General features: G+C 36.1%; 1 protein-coding gene and 1 long non-coding RNA gene across 11 annotated transcripts in view; one reads left to right on the top strand and one right to left on the bottom strand.

Moving 5' to 3' along the window:
* Positions 1–6,129: 6,129 nt before the first annotated feature.
* LOC109072976 (gastrula zinc finger protein xLCGF3.1-like) overlaps positions 6,130–21,594 on the bottom strand; it is a 31,660-nt gene continuing 16,195 nt past the window's right edge. For 2 of the 9 annotated variants that reach the window (XR_006159357.1, XR_006159354.1), the window contains 4 exons: positions 8,584–8,688; positions 7,985–8,104; positions 7,784–7,911; positions 6,130–7,346 (listed from right to left, as the gene is read on the bottom strand). Coding sequence is in view for 2 of the 9 variants with exons in the window: in XM_042754376.1 (XP_042610310.1) it covers positions 8,637–8,688; positions 9,891–9,971; positions 10,088–10,137; positions 10,326–10,367; positions 10,782–10,858; positions 11,468–11,504 (339 nt within the window). In the remaining 7 variants the exon portion in view is untranslated. Of the gene's footprint in view, positions 7,347–7,783; positions 7,912–7,984; positions 8,105–8,583; positions 8,689–9,890; positions 9,972–10,087; positions 10,138–10,325; positions 10,859–11,467; positions 11,532–12,585; positions 12,715–21,594 lie in introns of those variants that run through there. The other 7 variants (XR_006159356.1, XM_042754377.1, XM_042754376.1 and 4 more) reach the window with 7 other exon arrangements.
* LOC109076375 lies at positions 12,077–17,815 on the top strand. Of its 2 annotated transcripts, XR_006159361.1 has the most exons (5): positions 12,077–12,134; positions 12,247–13,175; positions 13,297–13,427; positions 13,896–14,752; positions 16,996–17,815. It is a non-coding gene; the product is annotated as an uncharacterized LOC109076375 (long non-coding RNA). The 2 variants fall into 2 exon arrangements; XR_006159362.1 differs by lacking the exon at positions 12,077–12,134 and having other exon boundaries at positions 13,110–13,175; positions 13,305–13,427.

The raw sequence follows: 21,594 nt of genomic DNA on the forward strand, positions 1-21,594 counted from the left end.
ACCAGCTCACCAACAGCCTGGCGTTAGCCAGTTAACCCCATAACTTGTCCAACTAACGTTAGCCTAATAATATAATTTAACTTTAGCTATAGCTGGCTATAACCAAACATGTGTTTACAGCATAGAACAACAGCACATACAGTTAACGTTAGCAGTTCTTGCACATTTTGTGCCAACAGCAACAAAATAAACGTTCGCTGGGGACGTATCGGCAGTGTGTCCCCGTAGCATTTATGGCAAATATGTAAGTTAATGACACACTGAACATAGCATTAACGTTAACCAGAACAACCCCTCATAGTCATGCTGTCATTTATGTTATTATTTTTGTTTTTGTGTTAAGTTTGTTGACTGTATGTGAAGCTGATGGTACATGGGGCAACTTTTTAAGCATTGTTGCTGGGCAGTCTTGCCGAGTGATTGTTGCTTGGGCACTTTCCCATTGAAAAAATACAAAACATTGCTATCTGGATAATTTAGATCAGTCGTGGGCCCTGTGTCTCATCTGGTTGACCGTTAATGGCAACACTGCCCAGAAACATTGCTCAAAAAGTTGCCCTGTGTATCATCACATTTACTCTTTATTGATCAACACAGAGCTGGGCTGTTGTATTGCAGCCTTTGTCTGGTAAACAACCTGCTAGTGTTTCGGAAAGCTATGTGCTCATGTCTTCCCCCCCTCTCCGGCTCTGTCTGCAGAATCCGGACCGGAGGTGGCCCAATCTGTTTCCAGACCTGCCAAACTGCGGTGTGTGTGTGTGTTTGTTTTTTTGTTTGTTTCTCTGTGCTGGAGTTATTTTAAGAACTTGATGGCTTTATCCATTTTGTTATTAAATTTGTTATGAATTTTAAACTTGTGTCTTTATTATATCCACACACAAAATAGCTATTTTTAGTCATCAAGCATATGGTTTTTAATTGTATTACCATCAAATCGCATGGATAGTGACGTTGCTGTTGCTGCCTATATCACTATATAGATAGATATGTAACCATCTATCTATAGATGGAAGCATATAAAATGAGCTAAACCTTAAACATCTAGGCTACAGCATTGAAATCCAACATGCACATTAATGCAGCTTAACACTAATACAGGAACATAATGGTTATGAAACACTGATGGGATCGTTATACTGCATTTTGACTTTTTACTGTTCATAGTTTAGGTGAATGTCACACTGCTTCTCTTACTTAAGTAAGGTTTTTCAATGCAGTGGACTTTTGCTTGTCATGCAGTGTTTTCACAGTCTGGTCGTACTACTTTTACTGAGGTAGTCTAAAGAAAGTGAATACTATTTCCACCACTCTAAAACAAAAATTCCCTACAGAAATAGTCGACCAGGACACATTGGATAGAGGGAGAACACTTTCCAGAAAGAAAAATATATATATATTTTACCAAAGCTTGTACATCACAAATTACTGTATAAACTAATTAACATTTGAAAGATTACGAAACGTATTTTCATCACAATCAAGCTTTTATATTTGATACAGTAGTAGGCCTATATCATATTTTGATAAATCTAACTAGCACATTGATATGGACCCCTTGTCCCCCTCTCCTCAGTTGGTTCACTCCAAGGTTTTTTTTTTACACCTAATGTTAGTTTTTTATCCCATGGCTTGAGGCCTCTTCCTGCAGCTTTCCTGGCACGCTTAAAGCTTAATTATTACTCTCTTTTAACCGTTACCACAATACTGTACTTCTATGCTGTTCAATTAAGATGACCTCTACTCCCAACCAAAGTCCAGTGAGTATAACTGCTATTGTTTAAATGCTCTTGTTGTAACCTAGCTGAATATACATGCTACGAAAGTGTAGCCAACCCTACAGTGGAATGGATAATGTTAAACGTTAGCTTGGCTAGTATGGTAAGTTATGTTATGTTCAATTAATCAATCAATGTTTAAGAGTGTTCAACATTGTTGTCATGACAACCTAACCACTAATGTGGTCAAAAGTTCAACCCTTTATAAGTAACATTAACGTTATCATCGATGGGCATAATGGATTTGACCTTTTTGGCCGCCCGCCACGCTGGAGCTTCTAGTATTGGGTGATGCAGCACTGAATTTAAAACAGATTTTCAATTAAATTTGGTTCGTGAAATCTTGAGAAGTTTAGGGTGATACTGGTTACTTGTTGGAATTAAATCAGATTACTATGCCAAAAGGGTAACCCTATGCATACTAGGTAAGTAGAAAGGTTTATTGTCACAATATAACAACATGTTATAGAGTGAAATTGTGTTTTGTATACAACACAAAGACAATATACATTAATACAGAATCAATTATAAAAAATGGTAACCAGAAATAAACTATAATCAATGAAGCAGTGCTGAGGATGAATCAGTTTAATAGCCTGATAGCGGCAGGGGGAAAGCTGCTCTGCAGTCTGGTGGTGTGGCATACTAGCTACAATACAACATTATAATTAACATGTTGCTGAAAGGTGTAAGCTGAAGAGTAAAGTTAATCGAGTTTGTCCAAATACTAACGTTGCTTTGACATGTAGTTAGTTGCTATATTGCAGTATTGCATATTATATTATTGTATTGTTATATTATAGCAACAGTATAGTATTATCATGTTATAATATTGTACACAGGGTGCAAAATTAGCACCAGCCAAATGCTGGTAAAATATGGAAATGGCTGGTAGATTATCTTCAGTCGTTAGACAAAAAAAAAACAATGGTAGTTGGCAGTTCTCCAACAATGCATACACTAGTATTAAGAAAAGAAAAGCAATATAGCTAGCTAGCTGGCTATGCATCCTTAACAACTTCTCAATTCATGGATGCTCTTCAGTTGCAGATCCCTTTTAGCATCAGTATGAAGGAAATCACATGGATGAATGTTATTGGCAGATTTTAAATAAAATGTGTTATGGTAAATTATGAATGCATTTGCTTGCCACCATAACAGAGAATGTTATTTTTCTCCTAGGAACTACAGGATGTGGAGTCAGTAGTGGTCAATCTTTTTTATCCTGTACCAATCTTTTATCCCTTATTACTAAAAATATGACTGCCACTCAAACTTCCTCTACAGCAAGGCCAGAAGCATCATCAGAAACTGCACCCCTTACAATAACCCCAACCCTCCTACATTGTTGAGAATGCAGGCGTTAGATGACCAGGTTGTACTTCACAGCTTCCTAAATAATAATTAAGATTGTTAGTGTAAGCCTGCCACTTACTTAAAAAATGGATATCTTTGAAAGTTAAACATGATATAGCTATAATTGATATGTGTTGTACATTATTCCTAGTCTGGGCCCAGTGTGCCCAGAGCAACAACCTTTTTCCCCCTCCCTAAAGTGCAGAGTCATGATTATGGAAATAACATGGAAAGCTTAGGTGCAGCGGAGATGACCAGGTAATAGAATTCAAAACTTATAATTTCTTTCTTTTGTTTTAAAACTCAATGTTTTTTTAGATTGGATATTTCTAAATTGTTTTTTATATATATGTCTATATCTATTAAGAAGCATATTATTTATGTTTCAATAAAGTCTCTGCTTTACTGACAACTTTAACAATGTTAACTAAAACAAGAACACAGAAGACATTTGTTGTTAAACCATGTAACACTTGTACTCATCTCTAATAAACTGTCTCCAGTCTTTTACCATGAATTAAACAGTTAGCTTTTTTTTCAGGGCACCTCAGTAAAAAGTGCAGTGTAGAGCAATTTCATGTGTCCACGTCATAATATTTCAAATTGTACATTTATAAATTTTCATCATCTGTGTAGGCAATTTCCTGCTTTATTTAACAGAAGGGGGAGAACAGAGCAAAGGGGAAGAGGAGGTTTGTACCCAAATCTCCAAGGACATCAGTTAAATTTACCACAGACAATCTGTGTGTCCTCCCTAGCCCTTGCATCCCACTTACCCCTAAAGGGATCAGCTGAATTACGTAATGCAGGCTGGCCTGGGAAAGACAGGTGTCTCTGCCAGAGGACATAGACCACAAGAGGTGAAATCAACTGTGATACTGGGCTATATAGATATCTTCTGTATTGCAAGACCACATTCCTTATTTTACTGAGAGCTGTTTGTGGGTGAAAGTTTTCAGTTGTATTTCTGAATAATCTAACCTAGACCTACAAGAAAAACAGGTATTTTTACCGCTATTGGGCAACACCGTAGAGAGTGGAATTTTAATGTGTAAAAGAAAGTTCATGAACTGTTGGTTTTTAGATATAGTGTTGTGAGTAAAGAGGTTCTAAAAAGGTATTTCAAAATAGTACTCAAACATCAATGTCTGCCATAAACAGGTCTTTAACTTATGATTTCACATATTTTTTCCAAAGCACTTTTTAAGTCAAGTCAAGTTACCATTATTTATATAACGCTTTTTACAATACGGATTGCGTCAAAGCAGCTTTACAGAATTAAATAGGAAAAAACGTGTATAAGTATGCAAAAAGAAGTCAGTTCATCATTGATTCAGTGATGTCATTATTCAGCTCAGTTCAGTTCCAATAGTATTTGTGCATTTAAGTCAACGACATCGCTGTAAATGAAGCATCCCCAACTAAGCAAGTCAGAGGCAACAGCGGCAAGGAACCAAAACTCCATCGGTGACAGAATGGAGAAAAAACCTTGGGAGAAACCAGGCTCAGTCGGGGGGCCAGTTCTTCTCTGACCAGACGAAACCAGCAATTCAATTCCAGGCTGCAGCAAAGTCAGATTCTGCAGAAGAATCATCTGTTTCCTGTGGTCTTGTCCCGGTGGTCGTCTGAGACAAGGTCTTTACAGGGGATCTGTCTCTGGGGCTCTAGTCCTGGTCTCCGCTGTCTTTCAGGGCTGTAGTGGTCCTTTCTAGATGCTGATCCACCATCTGGTCTGAATATGTACTGGATCCGGGTGACTGCAGTGACCCTCTGACTTGGATACAGACTGGATCTGGTGGCTACGGTGACCTCGGAATAAGAGAGAAACAGACTAATATGAGCGTAGATGCCATTCTTCTAATGATGTAGCAAGTACATCGGGTGTTATGGGAAGTGTTCCCGGTTTTCCGGTTTACCTAATTAATGCAGCCTAAAAATCCTTTAATGGATTTGGATATTAGAAGCGTATTAGTGTGTTTTGTGTAAGCCAGGTTAAAGAGATGGGTCTTTAATCTAGATTTAAACTGCAAGAGTGTGTCTGCCTCCCGAACAATGTTAGGTAGGTTATTCCAGAGTTTTGAGAACGGAGTGGACGTGGAGGACTATAATGTAACAAGAGCTCGTTCAAATACTGAGGTGCTAAACCATTCAGGCCTTTATAAATTAAGCAAGATTTTAAAATCTATACGATGTTTGATAGGGAGCCAGTGCAGTGTTGATAGGACCGGGCTAATATGATCATACTTCCTGGTTCCAGTAAGAACTCTAGCTGCTGCATTTTGAACTAACTGGAGTTTGTTTACTAAGCGTGCACAACAACCACCCAATAGAGCATTACAATAATCTAACCTTGAGGTCATAAACGCATGGATTAACATTTCTGCATTTGACGTTGAGAGCATAGGCCGTAATTTAGATATATTTCTGAGATGGAAAAATTAGAAACGTGGCTTTCTAAGAAAAGATTGCTATCAAATAGCACATCTAGGTTTCTAACTGATGACGAAGAATTGACAGAGCAGCCATCAAGTGTTAGAGAGCGTTCTAGGTTATTACATATTACAGTTTTTGGTCTGATAATGTTTTTTCAGAATTTAGCAGTAAGAATTTACTATTATCAACTATGCATTACTCACAGATATTAGCTTACAGATGTTATCCAGAATTTTGCCTATCAATTTTAAATTGATGATATGAAAGTGAGTAACCTCACCTGTCCAATAGCTTTAAAACTGGACACACCTAGACTTAATTGCTGCAAAATTGTCATTAATGTCATCATAGGACAGCTGTCTGGAAACGTGTCTGTTTATGCTCATCATGGCCAGGCCATTGAGATGGTGCTGTGTCATTGTAGACCTCAGGTATGTTTTAATGAGCTTCAGTTTTGAAAAACTCCTCTCTGCACTAGCCACACACAGGAGAAGTTGCAGCAAATTTTGAAAGGGGACTATACCAAAAATAAATAAAAAAAATAACCACTGGGCTACACCTGTCACAATATCACTTCTATTGCAAAACAGTCACCAAATATGGAACCTTGACTCTCAGACCTTTCCAACAATATATGTTTTGTCAAAATTACAAAAAGATTTGATTTTCTAAAACACAAGCCAAAAAAATCACAATCTATTGACATGTTTTTATATATTGATTTATACCCCTAAAATTATTATAAGCATCATAGTATAAAGTATTAGTATTTTTCTGGCTTTTTATATGTTTGGCAACAGTTATTTGGACACAACCATGTTGAAAGATGTATCCCATGGTCATATTCTAGGATGGAAATGTAAGGTTAATCAGGAACAAGTTATGGAAGGCTTAATTGTCACACATGAATTTACCACCTATTTACCTGAAGCTCACTGCAAGTCTGGAGTAATTTTACTCATGATGGAAATAAAGTTTGTGACATTGCATTGTAACCTCACTGATATTTTAGTGAAAACAAAGCTATGACAAAAACACACCATAATCAAACCTAAAAGTGGTGCAATAAAATATTGTTTATAATATAGTTTGTGACTTTTTTGACCAGTACATCTGTAGGTAGCTTTTTAATGTCACCGAAGTAACAAAGTATTTTACATTTAATAATAATAAATCATCTCAGCTGTTTTAATTGCATTGTTTTTTGACTTCAACACTCATTTAAGTTGACTGTAAATAAATATACCTTTCTCTTCATTTCTGAATTGAATGTGTAACAATCTGCCAGCAATCAATACATGCCCGTAATGAACTAAACGATTATAAAGAAATAAACTACAGCTGAACATCTGAAAACTGTTTTTTTTTTTACAAACTGATAAGAGTATAACAGCGTAAACAGCATATGAAGTAAACCCTACACTGAGAATTCATCTCATGAACGACCAAATTCTTTACTTTTGATCACAGCCTGTCGCATAAAGCAAAGAAACTCTTTGTAGGTCCCTAAGGTGATGGTACAGGAGCATGCATTAACGAGAGGGCGGCACAAACTGTGTTGACCATATTGCAACTGACGGTCGTGATCAAATTCTACATGTATGTTGAATGTTTCTCTCTGTGTGGATGTAATGGGAACGTGTCCCTGACCAGTCAGCCACTGCATGAAGCTTTTGACAGTATTCTTGTCTTGTTGTTCATCTCCGTGGGTGCAGTCCTCTGATTTAGATGTTCGTTCGTTGTCATCCTCACCTCTGTGCTCTGTACTAGTGCTTCCTTCTTCTGCAAGAAACAAGATCAAAAGCAAAACTACAATGTCAGGTTTTATGAATACAAATAAACATTGTAAACACTAGGGCTGGGGTGACACAAATTTCACGATTCGTCAAATTCGATTCGACTCAATATTGATTATTTTGGATATATATCAGATACCGTACGTGCCAAATTCAAGGGGGAAAAAAATCTCAACTATGCTGTAAAATATACATTCATTTGGTACTACATTATAATATTTAAGGTTAAAATTGACTGATTTGTGCTGTACAACTGCTTAAATTACACAATGAAGTTTTTATAATAATTAAGTTACAGTTACATAATATACTTTTGTTCGTTTTTTTGCATATAAACATTGAAATAGTGTCTGTCATAAAAGCTTGACAGATTTACTTAATCTGTGTAAAATGATAATGTATATGTTATACGGTGCATATTACCTTCATCTTCAAGGCTCTGAATGAAGTCTCGTAAATGGTTAAATAATTTGTGATTCCCTCTGCTTCACTGAACCCATCTCACTTAAAATGGGTGAGAGGGCCATTGTGAGGAAATCTGCATCGGGCTGCTAATTAAAAAGAACAACCTTTTATTGTGCACCACTCAAAAACATATGCAAAAATGCAAGTAACAATACTTACTTTTTCAAAACGTCCAGGAACAAATAACGGCTTTTTTCATAATTTCATGAAGGCCATGGAGTTCCAATCCTTTGCACATCTGCGGCAGCATTGGAAGGATTCATACAGAGGACAACAGCACTGCATATCAGAGTAAATCCAGAAAAAATGTGTACAAAAGAAAAAAGAAAATCTTGTTAGTAAGGGGAATAGAAGTGTTTATTAAAAATATATTTTCATTAAAATTTATAGTTTTTTAAAGTAAAAGGTAAAGGTGAGTAAGGCTATCTAGTCCTCCGTAATCTCCACGTCAGATTGGAAAATAATTCTGAAAATAGTAGGCTACATTTGATATTACAGTGCCATAATTGCTATGTAATTAGACATTTAATTAGACAAGGACTTAGTAATATTAGTTAACAACATGTAGTGACTATATAGTGTAATTTACATAGAAATTCTGACCTTTCAGGCTTGGAAAAATCACACTTTTGAAATTCACTAATATTGTCATGTTTTTCAGAACAGTGGAAAAAGCAAGGGAAAAATAAGTCTATGCTTGTTAATGAGTAGAGAGTCCGATTTAAAGAGAACTACAAACATCGCAGAATCACACATACCTGACAATGTCCTCCTTTCTGTCAGATGTTTAGCGGTCCAGTGTATCCACATGCTACCAGTCTTTCAGAGATGTCAAGCAATGCTGTAGTGTCTGCTGTCTCGATCTAAAAAAGAAAAAAGAAAACAGTACTTGTTCTGAATAATTTTGACTATTACCAAAATAAACACAGATTGTAACGTATAGAATAATTGTGGAAAAAATTATAAAAAAAATTATATATACAGTATATATATATAGCAGGTAAAATAAATATTGTTGACTCTGGCTTATTTGTTTTATTTGTATGTATGAATTACTTTGGTTGTTACTGACATCTGGTGAAAAATTCAAGTCAACAGCACCAAGGCTGCATTTATTTAAAAATACAGTAAAAACAGAGATATTATAAAACATAACAATTCAAAGTATCTTTTCTATTTGAATACATTTTTAAAGTGTAATTTATTTCTGTGATGTGCAGCTGTATTTTCAGCATCATTACTCCAGTCTTCAGTGTCACATGATCTTCAGAAATCATTCTAATATGATGATTTGCTGTTCAAATATTATTGGTGTTAAGTTATTAATAATGGTTCTTATTATTATCAAAGTTAAAAACATCTTTTGCCAAACTTTTTTATATTTATATAACTGTTCGAAACTTTTTTCAGGATTCGTTGAACACTTTAAAATGACAGCATATTTTTTAAACAGAATCTTTTGTAACATTATAAATGTCATTACTGTCAATTTTAATATATTCATATTTAAAAAAACACCCCAAACAATAGAATAATTGTATATTATTGAGTCTGCATAAATATAAAGTAGCCGGTTTCAACATTGATAATAATCAGAAATGTTTCTTGAGCAGTAAATCAGTATATTAGAATGATTTCTGAAGATCATGTGACACTGAAGACTGGAGTAATGATGCTGAAAATTCAGCTGCACATCACAGAAATAAATTACATTGTAAAAAATATTATAATAGAAAACAGTTATTTTTATACAGTACAAAGATTAATTTTGTGAAATAGTATGAGCACATAAATGCAGTCTCTGCATTAAATGCATTAAAAACATTTAAAAATCGTAACGTTCCAAACTTTGGAAAAAAACTGTATATATTACTGATAATTTATGTAGTACAGATGAATTGGAAAACCTTATCAATATAAAAATAGTTTGCAGAGTCTATTGAAGTTTGTGGATTACTTCTGTAAGGCTTGACAAAAAGAAAACAAACAAACATACAGATGCATTATTTAGTTTTTGGCCAAGGCAAAAAAAAAAAAAAAAAAAAAGAGGAAAAATAATACAAACCTACAAGAGCAAGACCACCTCTTCTGCTTGTCTTGCTTTTGCTCTGGAATATTCAAATCCATGTTTAGTGTACCTTCACATCTGAAAGAAATAATGTAATTAGCTGAATAGAAATTACTACCACACACACTAAACAACACCAAATAGGAAGCACAAAGTATTAAAAAATATTAATAAATAAGGTGATAAATATTAACCTTTCCCCACAGTCTTGTGGATACATGGCCGAACACATAAGACAAGCTACCTTACCAATGCAGAAAAAAATAGTTTGAAGAAAACATTAACTAAAGCAAGAGACAAGATTAAAAGTGAACTAAAAATCATTACCATTATAAAATAAAATGTTGGAAAATAATCCAACAACTCACAACCCCCCAACCCGTTGGGGGGCTTCAAAAATGTGGTAAATAGTCCTGCATGCATTGGTCTTACCTTGACATCCGTCACTGCCAAAGATGAATCCATAAAATCCAACTAACCCCCAACGGTGGATGTGAACAAAAATAAAAGATATGATTTATAGTTTGAACCAATCACTTTGTAGTTCCTGCAAGTCATGGTATTAAGTTACTACGTAACATTGCCACTTAAATGATCCATTTTTGTGGAAGTTGATGGTGCTTCAGTATCTGTAGGTTCTCTAGGGTCCTTTTATATAAGTTATGGACATAAAGACATCAACTGTGGTTATTAGAAAAAAAATAACCCAAAATAATAACCCAATAATAATCATAGTAACAGATTTTGACTTGTGTCTGGTGTGTTAATCATATGAAATAAGTTATTAAAGAAGAATTATACATAGTTATAGTAAACTGGAATAAGTGAGGCGCTGAACAACCGACTGTTCTGTATTGGCATAATATATAGACAGCCCTTTGTTCCTACTGTTTTAATGAGGTAGGATCCTGTGTATCCTTTCGCTTCTGGTGCAACAACATTCAACTTTCGCTGACCTGATCCACCTGAGTGAAAAAGATCAGAAGCCATATCACCTTTTTATTTAAGCCAAAGAAATTTCTGAAACTGTATGAATATTCCATTTCACTCAAACATTGAATAGTCATGTTAAACTAACACAGGTTCAAAAGTACTGAAGCAGAGATGGCACTCAAAATAACAATCCAGTCTAATGACTTGTAAAGTTGATGTCACAATGAAAAATTTTTGCCCTTATTGCAGATGAAACGCAAGACATAATTAGGCATGAGCAAGTTGCAGTGGTTTTAAGATATGCTGAAGGAGACCTCGCTGTCCATGAATCATTCTGACAGATTCTGACAGATATCAGACTGAAAGAACAGATGGTGATTCTCTGTCCCTTCTTTTAAAGAATGTACTAACAAGTCTTAATCTTGATATCAGCAACTTGAGAGTGCAGTGTTACCTGCCATAGTTTAGCTACACAGATTTTAGGCGAAAATCCACTGGCGATGCATGTACATTATCACTCGCATATCCTCAACCTCTGCATTGTGGATGTCTGTCGCACCACTACAGCTGTGAGACACATGCTGACCAATGTTAAAGGGTTAGTTCAGCCAAATATTAAAATTATGTCATTAATGACTCACCCTCATGTCGTTCCAAACCCGTAAGACCTCCGTTCATCTTCGGAACACAGTTTAAGATATTTTAGATTTAGTCCAAGAGCTTTCTGTCCCTCCATTGAGAATGTATGTACGGTATACTGTCCACGTCCAGAAAGATAATAAAAACATCATCAAAGTAGTCCATGTGACATCAGAGGGTCCGTTAGAATATATTGAAGCATCGAAAATACATTTCGGTCCAAAAATAACAAAAATTATGACTTTTATTCCGCTTTTTCTTCTCTTCCGGGTCTGTTGTGAACGCGACTGCTGTGACTGTTGACGTATGACGCTGCTGACGTGTTATCTTTGTTATTGGGCGCACCAGAAAACACGTCAGCAGCGTCGTACGTCAACAGTCAACAGCAGTCGCATTCACAACAGACCCGGAAGAGAAGAAAAAGCGGAATAAAGTCATAATTTTTGTTATTTTTGGACCAAAATGTATTTTCGATGCTTCAATAAATTCTAACGGACCCTCTGATGTCACATGGACTACTTTGATGATGTTTTTATTACCTTTCTGTACGTGGACAGTATACCGTGCATACATTCTCAATGGAGGGACAGAAAGGCTCTTAAATCTACAATATCTTAAACTGTGTTCCGAAGATGAACGGAGGTCTTACGGGTTTGGAACGACATGAGGGTGAGTCATTAATGACATAATTTTAATATTTGGCTGAACTAACCCTTTAAATCACTCTATAACTTCATCGAGGGGTCAGAAAAACGACATGCTGTTTTTGACTCTTTGCAAGAATAAAACAGCGACTTTCCTGGAAAATCTACCACACTGAAACCTCTTAGCGAAACAAGATGGAGCTGCCATGCAAAAGCCTCTCAAGGGCATACTTTATAACTTTGAGACTGCTGTTGACACTCCAAGTGAAATTTCAGAAAATGATGTGCGAATCGGGGGACAGGCAAGTAGTCTGTTGACATCAGTCACTGCTTTTCACTTTCTGTTCCCTTGCATTTTAATGCGACAAGTTCTCATGCAGTGCAATGTACTGTCCATCACCTTACATTATCCCTGCTAACACACGACGTAACAGTTACGTAACGTATTGGTAATTATTGGTAATTCCGTGACTTACCAATTGACAACGTAACTACGACGTCGCATGACCGTAATTTTATTACCATCCCATTACCAACTCACAACGTCGTCAGTACGTCCTTCCAACGTGACCAGATAACCAAGAACGTCCCAGATTGGTTCTCTATTCGTAATATATTGGTAACTTCATGACTTACTGGCAACGTAACTACAACGTCATATGCACGTAATTTCATTACCATAACTTTTGTACGTGCTTTATATGCTCTCTGAGTATAGTGATATTTAAAAAGTGTAATTAAACTTCAGACACAAGATTAAACGTTCCTTAAAGATAAAATGTGTTTCTTTTCACCAAGTCAGAATATGGACATGTTTTTAATATATAATGACTTGACATACAGCGCGCGCGCTTCCACAGCTGACACACCGAGCGCACAGTATTGACAAGAAAGGAAATACATTTTGTGAAACTTTCTATTTTGTAAGGAGTTATGAACGTAAAATAATGACACAGACTGGCTAAACAATCTCATCTGCCGCAGAGACTGTATCAGGATGACAGCGCGTTTGTTTGAGGCACTTTTCACTTCAACTGTGTCTGACAGGAGAATTAGCTTTTCTGAGGTGAGTCTTACAATTTATAGTAAATAAATAGGTTGATAAAATGTATAAAACAAAGTAAAAACAAAAGTCTTGAACTCTGTAAAGACGCTAAAACCCTTTTTAATATTTTTGTTTTTATTAGCCTACTAGCCGTTGAGAGTTACCATGGCAACCGCGGACACGTCAGCTGCTGGAGAGGAGAGGACTCGTCTGACACTTTCTCTGTTTCTCGTCAGTTATACCAAAGAAAAGTTCAACACCTGCGACAGATTGGTTAAGTTAATATCATGTTAATATTATCCACAGTCTACTCTATGTACTTTTGTTAATATTTATACCTCTGTGATTATGGTATATTTCCTTAATTATCTGAAATGTATGCTAGCAAATATTACGCTAGCGTAGAAACAAAACTATAGCATAATTGATTTGAGCTCTTATTAATGAAAGTTTGGGCTTTTAATCACATCTTATGTGTAAAGGGGTGGTTTTGATAGCTTTGTAAATGTTTTGCTGATAATTTGTCAATAGATAAATGGAAGTAAGCTAATTAATTTAACCTGAAAGTCTGCACTGTAGAGTCTATCAGTGACGTCACTTGCACGCAGTCTAAAATGGGCTGAAACTATTTCAAACCACTGTTTCAAACACGTTTTGATTGTTCATTGTAAACAAATTCTGGTAGCTTAAGATTTTTTTGTATTTTGTATTTTTTATTTTGTATTTTCCCCTATTCTCTAGTTTGTTTATTTCTAATAAGGAGTTGGAGGCCGTGGAGAAGCAGATCCGTGACCTCGTGGAGAAGCAGGCTCAGCTGAGAGAGCGGAGAGCCGTGCTGGAAACATACAGGGGTTGACGCTCATAAGTCCGGGGTAAGTATACAGCACGCTGCTAACTCTCCCACCCCCTCTACTCTGTGTGGTTCTCTGCACAGGCCCGGTGTACCCAGGACGCAATCTTCCCAGATGTCCTTCACCCTGTGCCACAGTGTAAGACATGAGCCAGGTCCTGGGTGACAACCTCTCTCCCCCCGCCGCCTCCGGTCTTCGTGATCTCCACTGTAAACCTATTTGCTCCACTTCACGAGACAGAACACGACTCTGTGTTCGTCGGAGACTCCATTGTCCGGCACATTCGTGCTATGTTAGCTGAAGGTAATGTGCACACTCACTGTTTCCCTGGTGCTCGTGTTCTTGATATTTCTGCACAGATACCCGCGATCCTGAAGGGTGAAGAGAGCATCGGAGCGGTCGTGCTTCACGCCGGGGTTAACGATACCAAGCTGCGGCAGACGCAGACACTAAAGAGGGACTTCAGGAGCCTGATCGAGACGGTGCGCCGCATATCGCCTGCACGATGATCATCATGTCAGGACCTCTTCCCATGTATAGATGAGGACACGAAAGGTTCAGTAGATTTTTTGCTCTAAATGAATGGTTATTGTCATGGTGTAAAGAACAGAAACTGCTCTTTGTTAATAATTGGAATCTTTTCTGGGAGCGTCCTAGGCTTTTTCGCGCTGATGGCCTGCACCCCAGCAGAGTCGAAGCAGAACTCCTGTTGGACAACATCTCCAGGACTCTACGCTCCATTGACTAGTAAGCCGATTCTCAAATAACTGCTATGATGGCTTTTGTTCTACCCACTTAAATAGAAGAACTTGCACTGTCCAATCAATGAAGACTGTAACTGTTCCAGTGTTAATTTTGACAGGCATTTTTGATTTAGCGTTAGTCTTTATGTTGAGACGAAAATGCTTAATAGTCTTAGTCACATTTTAGTCTTTTGTGTCTTTCATAGTTTTTAGTCTATGAAAAGTCATTGCATTGCATTTTTTTCAACTTTTAGTCATTATATGTAGTCTTCAAACAAAAATAGTAATTAATTATTCTCTCTTTAGACCTAATCAATTAAGCTTATGAGAAATTTGAATCAAGGATTGAATTTGGAAAAACTTGAATAAATGATGACAATTTTAATTTTAATTTTATTTAACATCTTTTGTTGGTTAACATTAATGACTCAGATGGGTACTTTATTAGGAAAGTGATAAAAAGTATGGTGACCCATACTCAGAATTCATGCTCTGCATTTAACCGATACAAAGTGCACACACACAGCAGTGAACACACACACACACCATGAACACACACTCGGAGCAGTGAGCAGCCATTTTTCGGTGCCTTGCTCAAGAGAACCTCAGTCGTGGTATTGAAGTTTGGAGAAAGCGCTGTACATTCACTCCCCCACCTACAATCCCTGCCGGTATGAGACTCCAACCCGCAACCTTTTTGTGTTACGAGTCCGACTGTATTTTGAATATCCGGTAGAAATCAAATAACATTATAGTCCCGTCTCGTCTTATTAACGAAGACGCAGCGTAAATTTCGTCATAGTTTTTATCATGAGATATTAGTTTTAGCTCGTCAACGTCTCATCTTAGTTACAGAAAAAATGTTCATTAACGAATATTTTCAGTTTTTTTTTTTTTTTAAATCACACTGGTCTGTTCCCCGAATAGTGAGGTCAAAATATAAATTTAATGCATGTTCTAGAAAAAAATCTGATTGTGATTAAACCAGAAAAATGCAAAATTAATAAACAAAAAAAAAACAAAAAAATAAGTTTGGGCTCAAAATCATTAGATCACTCACACCCAAAGCAGTTATTGTAAATGAAATGATCACAGATAATAGTTTTTTGATGTACTCTGCTTGACTGAAACCTGGCTCAAACCAAATGATTATATTGGTCTAAATGAGTCTACTCCACCGAACTACTGTTATAAACATGAGCCCCGTCAGACTGGTCGTGGGGGAGGTGTTGCAACAATATATAGTGATATTCTCAGTGTTACCCAGAAAACAGGATACAGGTTTAAATCATTTGAAATACTTCTGCTTAATGTTACACTGTCAGATATGCAATAGAAATCTATTGTATCTCTTGGTCTGGCTAATAGTGGTGTGATTGTGATGTTATACTTGTAGAAGGGGAAATAGTATGGGTTTGTTGGAACGAGAGGAGACGAGATTTTTAAACTTTTTTTTAAAAGAAATCCTCAATGATGAAATATATAGGGAAAATTTGTCTTTTATTCAACTGAAAAACACAAAATGCAAAAAAATGTAGGTGCATTTTGAAATCAAATTGTACTTTATGAAATTAAACCACTATTTCAATAAATTTTATGCAGGTATAAACAGCATGTAAACACTGCAAAAGGTTTTGCCACAAACTCAACTGACTAGCAAGTAATTGCACAAAATAATATAGTATACATAAAAATAAATAATAAACAACACAAATAATATCCCTTAAAAGTAGCAGTCAGTCAAGTTTTTTATTTAGTAAACTGATTTCCACTTTAATAAAAAAAAAAAGTTTTTTTCCCCATTTAATTTTTCTCAACTCCTTTTTAATAGTATATACATTTTCACATTAATTTATTAAAAGTTTAACAACAACAACAACAACAAAAAATACATGTTTAGGGCCCTATGAAATGTTTTATTTTTTCTCACCATTTTTTTTAAAAATTATTATTTTTGTTACCAAATTCTGTGTTTTAGCATGTTTAACTATTTGAATGCATAACACAACACAACTTAATTTATTCATTTTATTTTTTCTTAAAGTAGCCTTACTGATATATCATATATATATATATCATATATCACTGATATCATACCTCAAAGTGACGATGTTAATGACTACTTCCTTGTATTGTGCATGCTGCATATTACTGATATTAACTATATTTCCAAAATGAGCATTGTGAATGTAAGAGCCTTACGTTACATTTATAACAATCATTGTTAATGTTTGAATTGTATTTCAGGGCAGTTTGTGAAGACAGATAATCAAGAGATGTGACAAACTGTACAGAAGTCAGTTCCAGATCCACCCTCCACACCAGACCTCTCTCATATGGACTGCTGTCTACTAGCATACTTCGGTTGATGCAGATATTACTCAGGGACATGAACACTTGAATACTGCAAGCATAGAGAAAGTAAGAATTACTGAAGATTTAAGAATTTAATGTTAATTGCTTAAACATTATATATACTGTTTTAGCAATTAACATAATAGTTTTTTTTTGGTGTCCAAAGCACCTAAAAGCCAATTCACACCGCCATACTCCAACAGTTCAAACAAAACAAAATAAGCATGTTTTTTAAATAGTTTTTTTGCCAGTGTGAACTGGCCATAATGCTGTATGTTAGGTGTGAGATTCATTAAACCTGATTTGCTATAATACATCTGTTCATAAGATATTGCATATGATTTTCAGTTAATTGTTTGTAGTGGTTTGGTTAAGGGTGTGATTAGCTGATGTATTATTGTGGGAACATGTGATTAGTTGATGAATTGTGTGCATGGTTAATGATGGATATTATGTATTTAAATGTAATGGGCTGAGTGCCTACTAAGACTTGAATATTTGTGCATAATGTTTTGACCCTGGATGCTAACAGAAGGATATAGATATTTAAATATATGGACATTTATTTATTATTAATATATTTTAATCTATCTATGCTTCTGTATGGGCTGAATGCTTTCATTCACATTTTGCTGTATATCCTATGTTTTTTTATTAATAATTTGGGTGTATTACTGGTCATATTTGTTTGTTAATAAATGAACTGAATTCATTTCGAGTCTGTATTCATTATTCACAGCTGCTGAAACAGCCTTAAATTAGTTTGGGCATATGAGGACATAAATGAGATTAAACTACTGCATGTCCGCCCATAAAAAATAAATAATTATCAAAAATTACCAACTGATTACCAGCACACAACTACCGATTCGCGACGTTGCCACGACGTCGCAGTTACTTACTGGCAACGTCACAAAGTTACGTTGTGGCGATGTATACGCACCTTTCACTTTTCCGGTTGCCACGACGTAACTAGTTACGTCGCCACGACGAAACTTTGGTCACCAGATTACGTTGCAGTTACGTAACAGTTACGTACTTTTGTTAGCTGGGATGCCACTGTAAAAAACCTAGTGTCTTTTAGCAATGAGAACTGACCACCACTTTCAACAGCTTTGGGAGTTCACAGTCGAGTTGGGCGATAAAAACTACTACCATGGCCCTCAACATCCACTGAGGAGAACAAACAAAGCAACGATGCATGGACCGAATGCAGACTCAGCACAGGACCATTACAAGGAGTTGCATTTCAGTGTACTGGACAACACTATTAATGAGATCTGTGAGCAATTTCAGGAAAATGACATGAACACTTTAACTGTACTTAACAACCTCCTCAGCTCTAGTACGTGCTATCACTATGGATCTGTCACTTTTTTAACGCTATGTCAACAATTGTCACTGTTCAAAGAGTCAAAGCTAGTCCACAGTCTAGTAAATGGCAATTTCTTTAAGCTCTTCTTGTCTGTGCCGATGAACAGCGCATCGAGTAAAAAAAAAAATTCTTGCTTGTGCCGACTGAAAACACATATGAGAAACACAATGAGCCAGGAGAGACTCTCGGACATTGCAGTACTTAACATTGAATGGACCATTCACGAAGATTTGGATAAGACAGTTAATCATTTTTATGCTGTGCCTGGTGGATGCCGTTTAGCCCTTCACTAAGGTAGGACATTGTTTTGATACTTGTTAAAATTTACATATAATTTGATAATCCAGGTACAAAAAGACACAAAATTTTTATGCAGAAGGTGCACAAAAAACACCAAAAAGAAGAGGCAAGAGTCAGAAAGCTGAAGTTGAAGATGTTTAAGTAGATATGGCAATGGTTGTAATAACTTACAACCAGTGTTGGGTAAGTTACTTAAAAAAGTAATCCACTACATATTAATAATTACTTCTTTAAAATTATAATTTGATTACATTACTGATTACTGCATTTAAAAATTAATAAGATTATTAATTACTTTACTTTCAAGTTATCAAACCTAAAAAATGCACTACAAAGAGAAACTCATAGTTCTTTCATTAATTTAATATTTACAGAAAAAATACATAAGTATTATTTCTATACCAGTCACTAAAATGAATGAAAATGACATTCAATTCAATTTAATTCAAGTTTATTTGTATAGCACTTTTTACGATACAAATCATTGCAAAGCAACTTTACAGAAAATTAAGTTTCTACAATATTTAGTAGTAGTTTATGCAGTTTGTGCGCATACGGCAGAAATGTTCAGAAAAATCAATAAAAGACGTAAACAAACAGACGATTAACACTATTAACAGCAATTATGCAATCAAACTTATAGCAAAATGGTAGTTCTGTATGTTGTTTCAGGGTTAGCATCATCTGAGGTCCTCTGAGGGGTTGGCATCATCTCTTCTCAGGTGTTCTGGATCCAGACTGGAGCTTGTGAAAACCCTTTTACAACCATGGGATGTAAATCCCGTGGCAAAACAGAGAAACAAATAGAGACATAATTAGCGTAGCTGCTGTTCCAGCCAAGTAAAATTAATTAGTTTAACCCAAGCTAAAGAATAATAATGCACATTTAATCAGATATAACTGCAGTCCAAAATTATGAGATGCATTATTTGAATGCTTGGCCAAAGAGGTGTGTTTTTAATCTACAAACCCGATTCCAAAAAAGTTGGGACACTGTACAAATTGTGAGTAAAAAAAGGAATGGAATAATTTACAAATCTCATAAACTTATATTTTATTCACAATAGAATATAGATAACATATCAAATGTTTAAAGTGAGACATTTTGAAATGTCATGCCAAATATTGGCTCATTTTGGATTTTAATGAGAGCTACACATTCCAAAAAAGTTGGGACAGGTAGTAATAAGGCTGGAAAACTTAAATGTACATATAAGGAACAGCTAGAGGACCAATTTGCAACTTATTAGGTCAATTGGCAACATGATTGGGTATAAAAAAGAGCCTCTCAGGGTGGCAGTGTCTCTCAGAAGTCAAGATGGGCAGAGGATCACCAATTCCCCCAATGCTGTGGCATAAAATAGTGAAGCAATATCCGAAAGGAGTTTCTCAGAGGAAAAATTGCAAATAGTTTGAAGTTATCATCATCTACAGTGCATAATATCATCCAAAGATTCAGAGAATCTGGAACAATCTCTGTGCGTAAGGGTCAAGGCCAGAAAACCATACTGGATTCCCGTGATCTTCGGGCCCTTAGACGGCACTGCATCACATACAGGAATGCTACTGTAATGGAAATCACAACATGGGCTCAGGAATACTTCCAGAAAACATTGTCGGTGAACACAATCCACCGTGCCATTCGCCGTTGCTGGCTAAAACTCTATAGGTCAAAAAGAAGCCATATCTAAACATGATCCAGAAGCGCAGGCATTTTCTCTGGGCCAAGGCTCATTTAAAATGGACTGTGGCAAAGTGTAAAACTGTTCTGTTGTCAGACGAATCAAAATGTAAAGTTCTTTTTGAAAAACTGGGACGCCATGTCATCCGGACTAAAGAGGACAAGGACGACCCAAGTTGTTATCAGTGCTCAGTTCAGAAGTCTGCATCTCTGATGGTATGGGGTTGCATGAGTGCGTGTGGTATGGGCAGCTTACACATCTGGAAAGGCACCATCAATGCTGAAAGGTATATCCAAGTTTTAGAGCAACATATGCTGCCATCCAGACGTCGTCTCTTTCAGGGAAGACCTTGCATTTTCCAACATGACAATACCAGTAGAAGAAGGATCCCGGTACTGAAATGGCCAGCCTGCAGTCCAGATCTTTCACCCATAGAAAACATTTGCCGAATCATAAAGAGGAAGATGCGACAAAAAAGACCTAAGACAGTTGAGCAATTAGAAGCCTATTCTTATTCCTAAACTTGAGCAACTTGTCTCCTCAGTCCCCAGACGTTTGCAGACTGTGATAAAAAGGAGAGGGGATGCCACACAGTGGTAAACATGGCCTTGTCCCAACTTTTTTGAGATGTGTTGATGCCATGAAATTTAAAATCAACTTATTTTTCCCTTAAAATGATAAAAAATTTTAATTTTTGGTCATCCAATCTTTTACATTTTTAACACACTCTGTTTGCTTAGATAATTTAGAAGTTTCATCTGGTCTCGTTGAGATATATAGTTGAGTATCATCAGCATAACAGTGGAAATTAATCCCGTATTTTCTAATAATATTACCAAGGGGCAACATGTATATTGAAAATAGAAGAGGACCTAGGACAGATCCTTGTGGCACTCCATATTTTACTGGTGATAAATGAGATGACTCCCCATTTAAATAAACAAAGTGGTAGCGATCAGACAGGCAGGATCTAAACCATCTTAAAGCCTGCCCTTAGATACCTGTATAGTTGTGTAATTGATCTATGAGTATATCGTGATCTATGGTGTCGAACGCAGCACTAAGACATTCTTCATAGAGATCATTTTTTCAGGAAGGCGCACAATTGAGCAGACAAAATTTTAGACATAAATA

Source organism: Cyprinus carpio, unplaced genomic scaffold (assembly GCF_018340385.1).
Source record: "Cyprinus carpio isolate SPL01 unplaced genomic scaffold, ASM1834038v1 S000006503, whole genome shotgun sequence".
Lineage (NCBI taxonomy): Eukaryota > Metazoa > Chordata > Actinopteri > Cypriniformes > Cyprinidae > Cyprinus > Cyprinus carpio.